This window comes from Nannobrachium achirus (genome assembly GCF_963921795.1).
Source record: "Nannobrachium achirus genome assembly, chromosome: 4".
Classification (NCBI taxonomy): domain Eukaryota; kingdom Metazoa; phylum Chordata; class Actinopteri; order Myctophiformes; family Myctophidae; genus Nannobrachium; species Nannobrachium achirus.
The window spans coordinates 33,809,383-33,824,605 of NC_137813.1; the positions used below are offsets into that span (position 1 = coordinate 33,809,383).

The following is a 15,223-nucleotide window of genomic DNA, read 5'->3' on the forward strand; positions in this document are numbered from 1 at the left end:
ATCACACACACACACACAATTCGTGAATATTTTTGTAGATGGTTGGCTGATCATGACGTGTGCTGTGGGTACAATGATGGTTGCGATACAGCCATGGGTTGGGCATACATCATGCCTACATACGATGTATTGAAAGCAGATGTAGTCCTCATGCCAGCCAGTGAGGGGCAGCAATGCCCTTAAATTCGAAAGGAAGAAGACACTGGTACATGCCGATGATAACTTCCTGTCGAAAATAAAACACGTGAAGTGGTGGCTTCATGTTGATTTTGTTGAAGATTCTTGCAGTTGCGATTTTCTAAGACTACCACTATCTTATTGTCAAGAAATGTGTTATCGTATTTGTGGTTTCTAGCGTAAATAGAAAATGTGAAAATTTAAGGAACAACAAATATACGTGACTACAGAAAGACCCAGGTAAGCAACGACGGCTGTTAGTTGTGTAGGCTACCTTCCAATAATGTAGTGAAATGTTATTAAACTATCCAAGCTGATCAATGCAATGCATGCTCTTTTCTCACACAGCTGAACCAACCTCAGCATGTTCGTGGTTGTAGAAATGGTTGACACGGTCAGGATTCCTCCATGGAATTTCCAACGACAACTCAACGATGCAATAGCAGAAGAGCTTAACAAGAAATTAGCAAACAAGGTAGGGACTAGGTGTGTGTGTGTGTGTGTGTGTGTGTGTGTGTGTGTGTGTGTGTGCTGGCATATTTGCATAAACTTGCATACATAATGCTATCAGGTGGAAACCCATTTGTTCAAAAATGTTACTTTTCAGGTTTCAAAAAATCTAAAATAGCCTATATCTACTTTTGACACTTGTATGACGAAGTAGAGCATTCATTTACGACACATAAAATGTTAAGATGATATGGTAATATGATGAGAGTTTTCTGCCAGCAAAGATAATGTTGTAATGTTGATCCCCAAAGGTGGTCTACAAAGTTGGTCTCTGTATCTGCTTGTATGACATCACCAAACTGGAGGACTCTTATATTTTCCCAGGAGATGGGGCATCCCACACTAAAGGTATGGCGTGTCAGTGTTCCCCCTTTTATTCTATTATTGTGGCATAAGTGCTATTTCTTCTGAAGAATAAATACAAGGAGTTTTATTGTGATCAGGCTTATTTTCACAGATAGTGACTGAAATGAACAACTTTTTTTTTCATATCCTACAATGTACATTGTAGTATTACTGGGTCATTTGATTGGATGTGGTCTCTCTGTTAGTTCATTTCAGGTATGTTGTGTTTCACCCTTTCCTGGACGAGATCCTTGTTGGGAAAATCAAGTACTGCAGTCAGGAGGGAGTTCATGGTAAGTGACATCCTTGACTGCAAGCCGGTCTCGTCTTTGGTCATAGCTCCCACTTTTAACCACTAAAGCCCAAATAGCTGATCTTCAAGCTCGCAACGTGTCGCTGTGAGCTTGTAGATTGGCATTTTTGAAAGCTTTGGAATTCTTGGAAAATGTTTGCATTTCGCCTATAATGAATGATATAGCCTACCCTAAATGGAGACACCCGGAGGAAGCTTTTTCTCACACATACTGTGGATAGACCTGCATCACCTATTGGGCTGTCTGCAGTTCTTGCATATAGGTTGCTTTATGTTGTGTGTCCATTATATCTATTCATAACCAGGGTTAAAAAGCCAAATTCAAAAATACTATTTTAGAAAATCAATTAAGACTGGAAGAACACCTGTGACCATTAACCTCATAAATGAGTGTAAATGAGGGTACTTACTTGCGACACAATGTAAACATGACTTGGCCTGCAGGGACATGGTGTCCCTCCCTTCCACCATTCTGCTACCATCATCACCGGCACCGCCACAAGTGACCTAAATTCCAGTGGCATAAAACACTGACTGACTTAACAACCTTTCTATTTCACAGTGACCATGGGCTTCTTTGACGACATTCTCATCCCGCCGGAGGCACTGCAGCAGCCTGCCAAGTTGTATCCTGCCTGCTTTGTATTTGTCGTAAACACATAATTATAAAAGGGGCAAATTGTCAGTATTGTACCTCATTTTGCTGTCAAACTGACAAGTCAAGTGTTAGTACAATGTCACTTAAATGTAGTTACACCAAGATAGCATTGAATGTTACACTACATGAATGGCACAGTTTGTGCTTGATGTTTTACAAGACAAATTTCCAAAAACTATCAATAAATGAACCAGTGAGCTGGATAGCTTTCCTTAAGCGTGACACGTGTCAGTGACGAGGCAGAGCAGGTGTGGTTGTGGGAGTATGAGACTGACGAGGGGGCTCATGACCTCTACATGGACCAAGGGGAGGAGATCCGCTTCCGGGTCACAGACGAGATCTTCTTGGATACATCTCCGACAGGCCCTGCTACCGCCAAGCCGGACACTCCAGCACAACCGGGACAGTCCACCGCTCCTCCACCAGTGGAGGAGGAGCAGAAGAAAGAGGCACCATACACTCTCATAGTAAGAACAGTCTTAACATTGTACCTGTTACTGTGTATAGTTTATGCTTGATATTTTAACCACTTATTAATATTTGGTTGACCAGTGGCCCTCAGCCTCTATACTAGTGACTTTTATGTTTTCGCTCTACACTAATTATCTTTGCTGAAAATGGCTTATCTACACGATCACAAGTGTAGATCTGCTATTTTCTATGAAGGTGTTTCCACAGAATACAGATTCTGGTGTTTAAGTGGTTAAACTATTAATCCAAAATAAACACAATGGGGTATCATAATATTACACAAGATAAACTGTAATTGATCACGGTTGAAACACAGAGGCACACAAAATATCATTCCAATGGATCTCTGAATGAATGGGAATTAAAAACAAATATGTATAGTCTACCAATAATGAATCTATAAATGAATATAGGTATGTAATAAGTAACCATCTGACACTGTCACACTTTGCTTTTGGTGGGTTTTAGGGCACCATCTCTGAGTCGGGACTGGGGCTCCTATCATGGTGGAACAGCTAACGAAAGGACACAGACCATCTCTGTAGTGGACGGAAGGGATCCAACATTGAAGAACACATTGATTTCATTGCGAGGAGAAAGAGCTGCTGATAAATGGTGGACAGGTCAAGAATCTCAGAATTGATGGATAATGAACACCTATTTTGGAAGCTTTCTTTTTGTTGTTGTACAAAACAGTTTAAAGAGACAGGAAGAAACTGAGCGGGGGTGTAGCTGGAGACATTGAAATGACAGTAGGTTGACCTACTACCAGGTCAGCTACACGCCCCCACCCTTTTGAAGCTCCTTTTATACAATATCATGGATAGCATGATGGAGGCTGTTGCCATGGATACCACACTGATGATTACTGAGTGTTCTGAACAGAGTAACCTGGAGTTGCATCACTGGGGCTGTACTTTTTATTACTTTGTTAATTCAACGTTTAAAAAAAAGAGAGAGAGACTGGTCGTTAGGTAAATGTGTCTTACTACCACTACACCTCCTAACATACCAGTATTTATGATTTGCTTGAGACGGACTCCTCATTTCCAAACATGCCTCTGGTGCTCACGTTGACATGTAAACGTCATCCATATTTGAAAAAGAAGTTCACATTAGGCAACATGGCTGGATTTCAAATAAAAATGTTCCGTAATGCCTCGTGTGGATAGCTTGAGACTCCACTAAAATGTATATTTTGTTGTACAATTTAAAAATGTGACATTTTAGTCTAATAGAACCTCATCCTATATGACTGCAATAGTATTTGTATTATAAAGGTTTGTGTGATGATTTGCCCCACTTGCAAGTGCACACTTGCCTGTACTCTTTGACATTGTACACTGTCGTACATTTACAATACTGACCACAGTTTTGTAAATCTAATTTATTTAGTCGTTTCTTTATGCATGTTTGCATGCTACACAAATTAAGGGTAACAGACATTTAATTTGGACGAGTACCTCATTTAAGAGATGTTTTGGTAGCACTGCATCCCATGCTTATAATTCATTATAAACATACTTAACTTATTATAATGCATTATAATCTGCTAGTAAGACTGTATAATAACCCATAAATACCCATAATGCTTCATAATCAAAAAAGCATTTAAAGTATTATTGCTGGACACTCGCAGACATTGTTTTGGCATTGATACTAGTGTATTATAATTCTATGTTACTTATATAATAGTAATATATTATAATTGTATGATGCCTACTCATTGTTAGTGCATTATAGTGTGATTATAAGTCATAAGTGGTCAATGGGTTCTTTAAAGTAATGGCATTCCCTAAGCTGTTGGCAGAAATGTTTTATGTTGGTCTTGCATGGATTAAAGTTTTGCCTTTTTGCTTAAAACGATCAATGACCACTTAAGGGTCACTTCAAAGCACTATAATTATAACTATAGCGTTATAGTTTTAAAAATCGTTCTAACTAAAGTGGAGTCCAGTCCACACCACAATTGTAACGGTGTTAAACAATATACTGTAGTTATCATATACTGTAGGCCTATAGTGCTTGGTGTGAGCGGCCCATTATAGTGACTTATACATAATGCATTACAAGTTATAATCATTTTTACAATGCATTACAATCAATGTTATAATTTAGCCTCTAACATTAGTTGTAATGCATTGTAAAATGATTTATTTTTTCATTCCTCATGCCATGGAGAGTTTGGAATCAATGGGGGTAAATTTACTATAATCACATTTTTGTCTTAGGAATAGGCCTACGACATACAAAAAAATATCTATCCTACTCCTTTAAGTATTATGATACTTGTCTCTCGATTACAGACTTCTGCATTGCAAGAGCGACAGAACTTTTCCCTGACGATGGCTAGCCAGATTGTATGATACTTGTCAAGTAACTATAAAAGGCTTTATAATTTGAGTGCTTATAACTGTTATTATACAGTGTTATAAGCAGATTACATGCAAATGCTCAACCTTAAAATGCGTTATAATCTGTTTGGATTATTGTTATGAAAGATTATGAGAATTATTATTATAGTGTTATGGTGTATTATTAACTATAGGCCTAATTATACAGTGTTATAAGCTGATTATAATGCCCTATATGTATTTTTATAATGCATTAGACATGGGATGCATATAGGAAGTGCTATCAATATTGTTTTACCACTTACATATTTTAAAAGGTTTGAATGGCTATAATCAGACTTGATTTGTTCTTGTTTGAACTCAGTTCGTTTGATAAGCGAGTGCATTATTTTTAAAACTATGTTCAAGTTTAAACTTCAAAAATCTGATGTGTCAACTTGCCCTTGATTTTTTTTACATTAGACGTTAGATGCATATCCTAGGCTACTTATTTCAATTGACATATGATATGACATCCTGAAGTAAGGGTAGATATTTAGATTTCGCCCCACTGAGTTTATTGTTACACAACAGTAAACGTGATGGTACCTGCTGTTTCATATGACAACATGGTCAATTTCAGTGCTGGCTTTGTTTCTTGTAAACACACGAACACCTTCATGGATCTCTCTCTCTCTCTCTCTCTCTCTCTCTCTCTCTCTCTCTCTCTCACACACACACACACACACACACGCACACACACACACACGCACACACACACACACACACACACACACACACACACACACACACATTGCCAATGCAAGTGTGAAGTAAAAACTAAAATGTGTGCACAATTAAATAAATAGTGGATACAACTTAAAGCTATTAGACATTTAAATAGACTATATTATAAAATAAAATAAATCTGGTACTTTTGTATTGACAATAGTCTCTCTTCTCAGTTCTCACGCACGCACGCACGCGCGCACACACACACACACACACACACACACACACACACACACACACACACACACACACACACACACACACACACAGATTGTGTCATCACGCCATTGGAATCTCCGCCAGCTGCGCAGGCTCACCACCACCAGGGTATTCCGTTCGTCTACGCGGATTTAGTCGATTTATTTATTTAATTACACATTATATAACTCACACACAGCGAAACACACACTCCATCTCTCAACCGACAAAACAAAAGCGCTGAATTGCAAGTAAGTAACATTTAATATAAGTCTATGATTCTGCAGGGGGAAGAAAGTATCCATGGCATGGCTATTGTTTGGACTGAATGTTTAGACTGCATGCTTGCATACAGATCGTGACTGGTGAATGGATAACAGACGATGTTTGAATCTAGATACCAGTCGATGACACATTTTTGCTGCATTTGACCACCGACCGCTATCAGTTGCTATCAGCTGTGTGGAGAGCTGCTAATACCAGTCATTATTTTAATTTCTTAAACCAAAGTGCAGAGAATGTGATGGAAAGAACTCGATGGTCTGGGATAAAATGAAGAAATCACGCCCACACAGCATGATCATGAATCACATACATATTATGTTGAGATTTCATGGACTTTATTAGCTTAACATTGTTTTTTGTTGGGACACTGTCAGCCAGGCTTGAGACAGAGAGTTGAGAGGTTCCTTACAGTATGCCTTGATTAGGTGTCAGTGTGGCTTTTCACCTAAATCGGACATGATTTCATTTCATGCCTACAATGTAATGTTTTGGTCCTCTGGCATTTGTTAGCCAATGGCAATGCGGAGCAGCGGGACCGTACTGTGACGTCAGCAACATACCACTCAATACAGTGGCAGTAGCATTTTGCTGCGGCTCTGACGTCATGCCACCGTGAGTAACCTTGATGATGGCAGAGGAGTGACCAAGGCCCAGGGAATGATAAACAAACCCATCTAATAGGGCCCACAGCACTGTGCCTCTTCCTCGCCTTCTGCTTTGTGTTGCTGCTGCCAGGCCCACTTGTGCTATGCCCTCGTGGCACATATACAATACAGGCTTGTGTCTCTTATAGACTATTTTGAGATGATGATGATTATAGCCTGAGGTTGCAATGAGCATTGTTTATTGTCTGTTCTGTGGATTATGAGCATCAGCTGGTCAGGGTAAACTGCATTAATGAGGTCTTTCGGCTCACTTTGCCCTTGAACAATGTGGATCAGCTGAACCCTTCCCCACATTCATAATAGAGAAGATGGGAAAGTAATTACAACTCTGATCAGTTACTGAAGGGCAGTGTGCTCATGGATTTGGTGTTTAGCATTCATGGAACACACTGGACACGGTTACTCCTTTATCCACATGCTGTGTTGGATCATTGCCAAATGAGCCAAAGGGGAATTTCCCTGGGAATCAATGGAAATATCTGTTCTTTTCAGTGTTTCTAAAAAGGCTACTCTGAGTCTGATTGCTGACAGCCAATTGTACCTGCTTTTGATATGAGTCACTTTAGTTGACCACTTGTATTACCACTCCATCAGTTGAAAACCATCTCATGTCCTATATGTGATCTTCCCCTTGTTCTCTCCCTTCATAGCTCAAAGCCGCCTGACAGACTTGAAGTGACAGCGGTGACCGGGATAATCAGTTGCTTTGTGACAACGGTCGCAGGAAAAGACGGCCTGACAGAGACGCTAATAGACAGCCAGTGGTGTCAGCGGTTCATCAGCAAGCAGCCTGTGTGGAGCAGTGAGTGAGTGACATCCGTCAGGGAAAACCAAGCAACACCACCGTTGTGTTTCACAAAATTGCCCTCAGAGATGGCGGATCCCAGCCCCACGTCACCGTCAGGGACCCCACTGCGCTCTCCCAACTCCTCTCTATCCCTCTCCTTCCCCTTCCTGAGGGAGGGGAGTCGCGTGTGGGAGGAAGGAGGAGAGCACCAGCCTCACCCCAGGGAGCTCCCCAGTCCGCTGCCTACCAAGCGCACCCGCACGTACTCTGCGTGAGTAAAACCAAGCTTCACAACTCTCGGTTTAAAAGTCTCATTTATACTTTGCCACATAACGGTGTTACATCTGTTATTTTCAACAAGCGTCGACTCCTGACAGAGCATAAATTAGGTTTTCCTTGTCAGTGTAACATTCTTCGTGTTGATGGGGTCTTTTCTAGCATCTGTTTGCAGTCATGTCATGTGCAGGAGTATGATCCAATGAGGGCTGTGTTTATCCTCCGCCACTGGGAAAGCTCCCTCTTAGTGAATTCATTTATTTATTCCTGTCTTTGTGGAAACATTTAGCTTTATCAACACACAATGTCTCTGATTAATAGATGACAGGATTAAAAGGATGAATATCAGCATCATGTACTGCCCTTAAGTGCTGTTCGGGTCATTTTGACCCGTTTTACATTTTCATTTGGAAAAAAAAGGTAGAAGTTAAAAATGTTTCCACCTGAAACTCACTGGCCTTAAAGATTCTTCTGAGATGAACATGTAAAAAAAATATTTTTGCACTACACCCATGCTACACCCCCCTCATATTTTTTGAACCTTAAGTGCTGTTCGGGTCATTTTGACCCGGAAGCACAGAAATACACAGTATTATGCCAAAACACAGACACACAGTCACCCCCACTTCTAACACCCCCCATCCGAAGCCCCATTCCGAACCCTCCCCCCCTTCCTATAAGCATGAGCAATATTGCCCAGTATTAAATGAAGTCGTTTTTTTTACATGGATTTCAGCTAAATCAGTAAAAACACCTAGCTCTTTCAATGTTTAATGTGATATAGCAAAGCAGAAATGCAAACATTTACCAAATATATCATATGAATTGTTTGGTATTGAGTCAAAGTCAATGTATCATGATGATTTGTTAAGTTAACATTTATATTAGTGTTGTTTTTTTTAAACCAAATATCCACCGGGTCAAAATGACCCGAACAGAACGAAGGTGTAGTGAATCTGAACAGAACTTAAGGGTTAAGTGATATTTATTTTCTTCAGACATTGTGTAAACACTAAACAAACACAATTTGTGAATGCAGGTCATTTGGCGTTTTCAAAATCTTTGTTGTTACATCATACAAACAGGTGTGATGGTATGGGTGAAATTATTTTGTGCAAGCTCTCAACTGCAGTTACAGAAAGAGTTACAATAGGGAGGAGAGAATAGAGGGGTTAAGGGACATTGAACAATTGAACGGGTCAATAACAGGAAGCCACAGACAAATCAAATACATTGTACATAAACATGTATACCTGTATAAAATACCATGGAATATTTAGGCTGCTTTTTATCACAACAAAACTGTGCGTCATTACGCTTATAATATTGAAGGCATAAAATAAGGCCACTTGGACTGGAGAGTTTCATCCTATATGACCTGTTAAGTTTACATGTTTCTGATTGGGCTCGGCTGTCCAAGCTGACAAATTGTGCCAGTGAATACTGCCCTGTCAGATATTGAAGCTGCGTTCACACTGGCAGATACAAAGATGCTAAGCAAATCAGTATAATCTGTCACGCAGTTGCTGTTTAATTATTGCACAACACGCTTCATCAAATATGCGTCGGCAAGCAAGACAAAATATAAAGGAAAATAAAGCCTGTATTTAAAAAGAACATGGAACTACCAGAAATAATTATTTACCCCACTACAAGAAGGAATTGTGTGGAGAGCAAAGGTGAGTGGAAATGGTTAAACAACACTTAATTTTGCTGTTGCCAGCTCAACATGGATTTCTAGCTTCATGTCGTTGACTTCCTTTGAAAATGAACAGTAGACTAGCTTTGTATCTTCTTCCTGTGTGGACACACACAGCATTACTCTTTGCTCTTTAAATATGTCAATACATTTTCATGGTGTGCACTTTGGAAAAACGAGATCTGGTTGTGTTGCAATCATTCAAAGATAGTATTTATAATAAATTATTCATATGCTTGTCAAGTTCTCCTTAACATCAAAGCATTCCATCGAATGTCCGGCTCCAGTTTGCCTCCCAGTGCATGGCACTGAACTGTCCTTACCTTAGGAAAGACCATTCCGGAGAGTTCCAGAAGGGGTTGGGGAGACCGGGGTAGAGAATGGCAGCAAACTCCCTTAACAGCTCACCCAGAAGGCCAGAAGGTTCTGCTGGACATGACACCCAGAAAATGCTTAGAAATATAACTAAAGATTAAGCTGATATTTGCTTTATCTGGTGGTGTTTTAAGTTAAAAACTTACCTTCACAAATGACCTTTTTTAATAGATGTTAAAAAAGGTCACCCTTTAAGTTAGAAATCTCTTTTATCTATTGTTTGAGAAGTCTAATGTCCTGGTATTATTTCCTGAATGTTGGTAGTGAAATACATTATGTCATAGTTCAGGTCAGTTGAGTATTTCATTGTTATTGACAGTTTTTGTTTATCCATACTATGTAACTTACTCTTTGTCTGTCTGTCTGTCTGTCTGTCTGTCTGTCTGTCTGTCTGTCTGTCTCTCTCTCTCAGTACGGTACGCGCTCAGTCAGGACCAGCGTTTAAGGGGGTGTGTAAAAACTTCTCCAGGTCACAGGGTCATGGATTCCTCCGCCCCTCCCACGGTGGGGAGGACATCTTCGTTCACATCTCAGAGTGAGTAATACATTTATTATTTTTCTTATTTTTTATTTCCAATACTTTGGAAATAATAATTTTCACGTCATGTTTTTACAAGTGTTTGTGCATTTATAAAAAAGAAAAACCTGAAATATTGCATTATTATTGCATTCATTTTCATATGGATTCTTTTTTCCCGAACTGCTCTATTACAGCATTGAGGGGGAGTATGTCCCAGTAGAAGGTGACGAGGTCACGTACAAGGTGTCCCGGGTCCCGCCCAAGAACCTGAAGGTGCAGGCGGTGGAGGTCAAGATCACACATCCCAAAGCCGGGACGAAACACGAGACCTGGTCTGGTCAGATATTCAGCTCCTAGGCCTACCAGGTCACACTGGGTTCATTAACCACTTAGCAGATCTACAAGCCCACAACGCATTGTGATGCTACGCGCTGTGAGTTTGTAGATTGGCTATTTTCGGGAAGAAAAAAATGGGGCATAAGTGGTTATGGGACTACTGGGGTCATGTTGAGATTTGGCTTGGGGGGGGGGGGGGGGTGGCATGAAGATGAGCAGGAGCTGAGGAGGAAAGAGTCAGATTTACGCAGTAACACACATCAAATGTATTTTTTATTACCTATTGTCTTTTCCCACGTCTGATTGTTCCATTGCAGTGAAATAGGGGGTAAACCCAAATTCCTTGGTTGTTTATGGTGTTTGGACTGCAGAAAATTAATTTGATTGATATAGGTTAAAATTGTATCGGATTTGAGAGGGGAGTATAAATCCGAAACAACAAGAGGCTCAGAGGTTTATGTGGGGAAGAGTTTGTTTGTGTGTCTTTCCTAGAAATGGACCCCACATAGCCTGACAGAGCTTGATACTGTACATCTCTGCGATTAGAATGCAGTTATATTCAGTGCAGTTATTCAAACATGGTTTGACAACATTGTGTAAGTACAAGTTAGGCTGAGAAGAATGTGTAGCACAAATTAAAGGCGTGTATCAGAACCGTTAAATTATTCCTCCTATATGTACACTACAGCCAAGTAGTTAGTTGCATACTTCATTACCTAACTGAAATGACTGAGATTTAAAGTCTACAGGATTGGTGTAGGCACGGGTGAGATGAGTTGTCTTATCCTACATTGATCATTGTTGTTGTTTTATTTTTTCCAGTTGTGTGCTGAGCTGAAAATCTGAACTCAAAAATAAAGAAAGCATATAACAAGTAGTGGAGGGAGTCATGGCTGAAGAGATTTGATGTTGATGTGTTGTTGGAAAGAGAAGAGCAGCGCGTTTAGTGATGGCATGTTGACAGTGTTTGGAGCAGTACTTTTTGACTGGCTTTGATTTGGGACCCAAATGATATCTTAGGCATGAAGTTGTGTTCTAGTTTCTTAGATACCACAGTGTTCTCCTGTGTTCACATTATTGCTTGTGACCCTGACAGAAGATCTTGCGACCACATTTTGGGTTGCCCACTTTCCAGTTGAAAAAGCACTGTCTTAGAGGGCAAGAAGTAGAACCGATTATGATAAGATGGAAAGGGTAAGGTTTTGAAGGATTTGAGATAAGTTGGAGTAAGTATTTTAGAAATGTAGTTGTAAATCTATGTCAGAAAGAGCAAGTGTGAAGGGAAACTGAGATTGAAGAAGGCAAAACACCCAAGCATAGAGGTTTGAAAACCTATTTATTTTACTGTGAATGGAAAAGCGAATATAAGTATTTTCCAGAGAAATTACGTGTCTGTATTTTTTCTTTTTGTTTTGTTTTACGTTATTTATGTTATTTATTTATTCAATGATTTATTTCGATTTTTATGTTACATGAGATTGCTACCTTTACATTTTGGGTAATATAGTCCAAAAAAGTTGCACTGAAAATGTTTTGAACTTCCACAGAGAATAACCCCTGATTTGTACTTGTTTTCACGTAGTGTACACCGAAAATAACAGACCTACAGTATCACACAACACATCGCTCTGCAACACATTGTAGATCGACTATTTTCAGTGCACATCACCGGCGCACATCTAACTGCCACATGTTCAATTTGTCGTCCTGTTTGAAAAAGGTTTCAAGCCATGAATTGCTTAAAGAAAAAACTTTCTAAACCATTTTCTATTGTTGAAACAATATATATATAATATATATATCTGTGTGATTTCTTGAGCATATAGTGTGACAGTGAACCACATAATGACATAGTTGATGCCGATAGAGGAATTTGTTGTCACTGGAATGTTATTTGTAGTTATTTTATGTTAGCCTGGTATATACTTTAATGTATGCCTGTAGCTACTGTATACCATATATTTCTATGCATCTTGTCTATCTGTCAATCTCACTGCCTGGATTTGTTCAACATGAGACATTTTGTTCAATTAGAATACCATTTCATTTCTGGCACTTTCTTTTGTGGACAAGCCAACATGGTGTTTTTTGCCATTACTTATCGAGCCTTGAAAGAACATTAAAGCATTTTATGATTCACATATTATGTGTCTTTATTGCTATGTAATTAACCTGTGTAAGTGATGTGTCTTTATTGCTATGTAATTAACCTGTGTAAGTGATAGATGAAGATATGGACCAAGAGAAAAGATTGGTTTTCTTAGACAATAATGTAGTAGTGATAACTAGTAAGACGCCTCTATCTGGCCAGTGATGTATATCTGACCAGTTACCCAATCAACGCGACGCGTTGTGAGCTTGGAGGTCTGCTATTTTCGATATTTCACCAAAAGGCCCTTTTAGAAATCCTCGTGCAAACATCCTCTGCACGTCCCTGACACTGATGATATTATAATACTGTCTCTGTGCAAGAGTTAAAACGGTATTGCACTGGTGTTTCTCCTGAGTAATTAGTCTATTGACTGAGCAGATAGACCGTGGTGTGGCTCGGTGTGGCTATTGCCACAAAGGATAGACCAATCTATTGCAACTCCACCGAGAATATGAATCTGTTTCCCTTCTTGCTCAATTGCCCCACTATCTCCTCGTGTAGGGGTTGGCCATGATACTGTAGCATGATAATGCAGCACCCACCTCCTTCACCCCATCCAGTAGTGTAGATAAGATAAGACAGATAAGATAAGACGTTTATTTGTCACTGTATGAGAACATACAACGAAATGTTATTTAGTGTATCCATAACACTGACAGCATCAGTAACAAAGAAAATAAAAGCAATAAGCAATGCCATAAAACCATTTGTTTGTCAGTCAGTCAGTCATAAGTCCATAGTCCATAGTCTGTCAGTTCATATAAGACCATCCATATACATGTAATATCATAAGAATAAAATAAAATGGTATAAAATATAAAAGAATAAAAGAAGACAGCAGCCTCAGATAAACATATCATATCATATATAGTTCATAGTTCATAGTACATCTGGCACCAGGCCAGAAAACCAGTTCATGTGCGTGTGCGTGCGCGCGCGTGTGTGTCTGTGCGCTCTTGCGAGTCCAACATGACTTGTAACATGACGTGTAGCCCCAACGACTGTGCTTAGACTAATAATAGTGGGCCAATTACACGAAGATAGTTGGAATTGAAAAATCCCAAAAGTTATATAAAAGTTATATTATAATGAAAACTGCATGATGAAGATTAAACCAAGTGTGCAGGTATACAGACGAGACCAATGTGTTACACCCTTTATTTTAATAAATCACATTAAAATAAATCACAAGAATGGGGCACCATTGGGCCATATATATTCAGTAAAATCATATACAGTATATAAAAAAAGTTGTATTAAAATGAATTGACACAACATCACACAAAATACAACAACTATTTTTCTCAAAACATGATTTTCACAATTATGCTTGATGCAATATTATGATGACCAATCATATAATACTTACAAAAATGACCACCAATGATGATCCTTCATCGTCTCAGTTTAAGGAGTGTCATATTTTCTCATAATCCTGCTATCTGTGCAGCTCACTCAGGATGGATCATTAAATTCAAGTTTTATAATGATCAATTAGTCACAAAGCCACTAATTCCTCATAACCATAACAAAAGGTTATTCATTAACACATTTTAATATGAATATCTATCTATACATATTCATGAATTTAAAATTGTAATTAATAAATCACATGATAACACTGTTAAAACAGTGTGAATGGTGGTTGATAATTGTAGGATAAATCCTGAAATTGAGCCACAAACAATTTCATGGGTTCACCAGTATTAAAGTATTGGGCAGTGACATACAGTAGCTCAAACATTTTGTTCCAAGATTAAAGAAAAAGGCTTTTGTTGACCTAGGCACAATAATATCATTCATTGGTTGAAACTGATTAATAAATAAATCATCAGTTTAGTTCATAAATTACCAATCACTCATTGAAAGCTTCTGAGTCTGGTGTGCAGTAGAAGCAAGAGAAGAGAGAGAAAATCTATGTTTACTCATATTTTGTAGCAGCACACTATCCATGCCTTGTGGATGATCAAACCATAGACATCTATGGTTTGGTGTTTCAGGGTAAACCATTTTAAAATGATATGCAGCTTTGAGTGGTAGGCCTATATAGAAAATGACGTATTAAACTGGAATGATTCATACAACGTGTCAGCAACATCAAGGCCCAGATAATTCATGCTTCATTAGCCTTATTTTCCATACGGACACAAAGCAGAAAGTACATGGTCCAGATGTTTCGTCTCAATGTACACATATACATTTGTCTGCCCTGTTACTTTCTGTCCTGCAGCTTTTAACAACACTAGTCACATGCTAACTTCATTGCATGTAAGTTCCCATTATGTTTTGCATACCAAAACAAAAACTAAACCAACATTAAAAAAAAACAAG

General features: G+C 38.9%; 2 protein-coding genes across 2 annotated transcripts; both read left to right on the plus strand.

Annotated features, from left to right (window-relative positions):
• Nucleotides 1-314: 314 nt before the first annotated feature.
• Nucleotides 315-4,112, plus strand: polr3h (polymerase (RNA) III (DNA directed) polypeptide H). The gene is made up of 7 exons (XM_080722931.1): nt 315-417; nt 526-652; nt 939-1,035; nt 1,239-1,325; nt 1,908-1,971; nt 2,236-2,470; nt 2,943-4,112. Exons 2-7 carry the CDS (start codon nt 542-544, stop codon nt 2,991-2,993), a joined length of 645 nt encoding a protein of 214 aa, XP_080579057.1. The 5' UTR covers nt 315-417; nt 526-541; the 3' UTR covers nt 2,994-4,112.
• Nucleotides 4,113-7,620: 3,508 nt separating this feature from the next.
• Nucleotides 7,621-10,785, plus strand: csdc2b (cold shock domain containing C2, RNA binding b; the record flags this gene model as incomplete). The annotated part of the gene is made up of 3 exons (XM_080722932.1): nt 7,621-7,805; nt 10,297-10,419; nt 10,599-10,785. The coding sequence occupies 3 exons, from the start codon at nt 7,621-7,623 to the stop codon at nt 10,759-10,761; spliced, it is 471 nt and encodes a 156-aa protein (XP_080579058.1). The 3' UTR covers nt 10,762-10,785.
• Nucleotides 10,786-15,223: the final 4,438 nt, after the last annotated feature.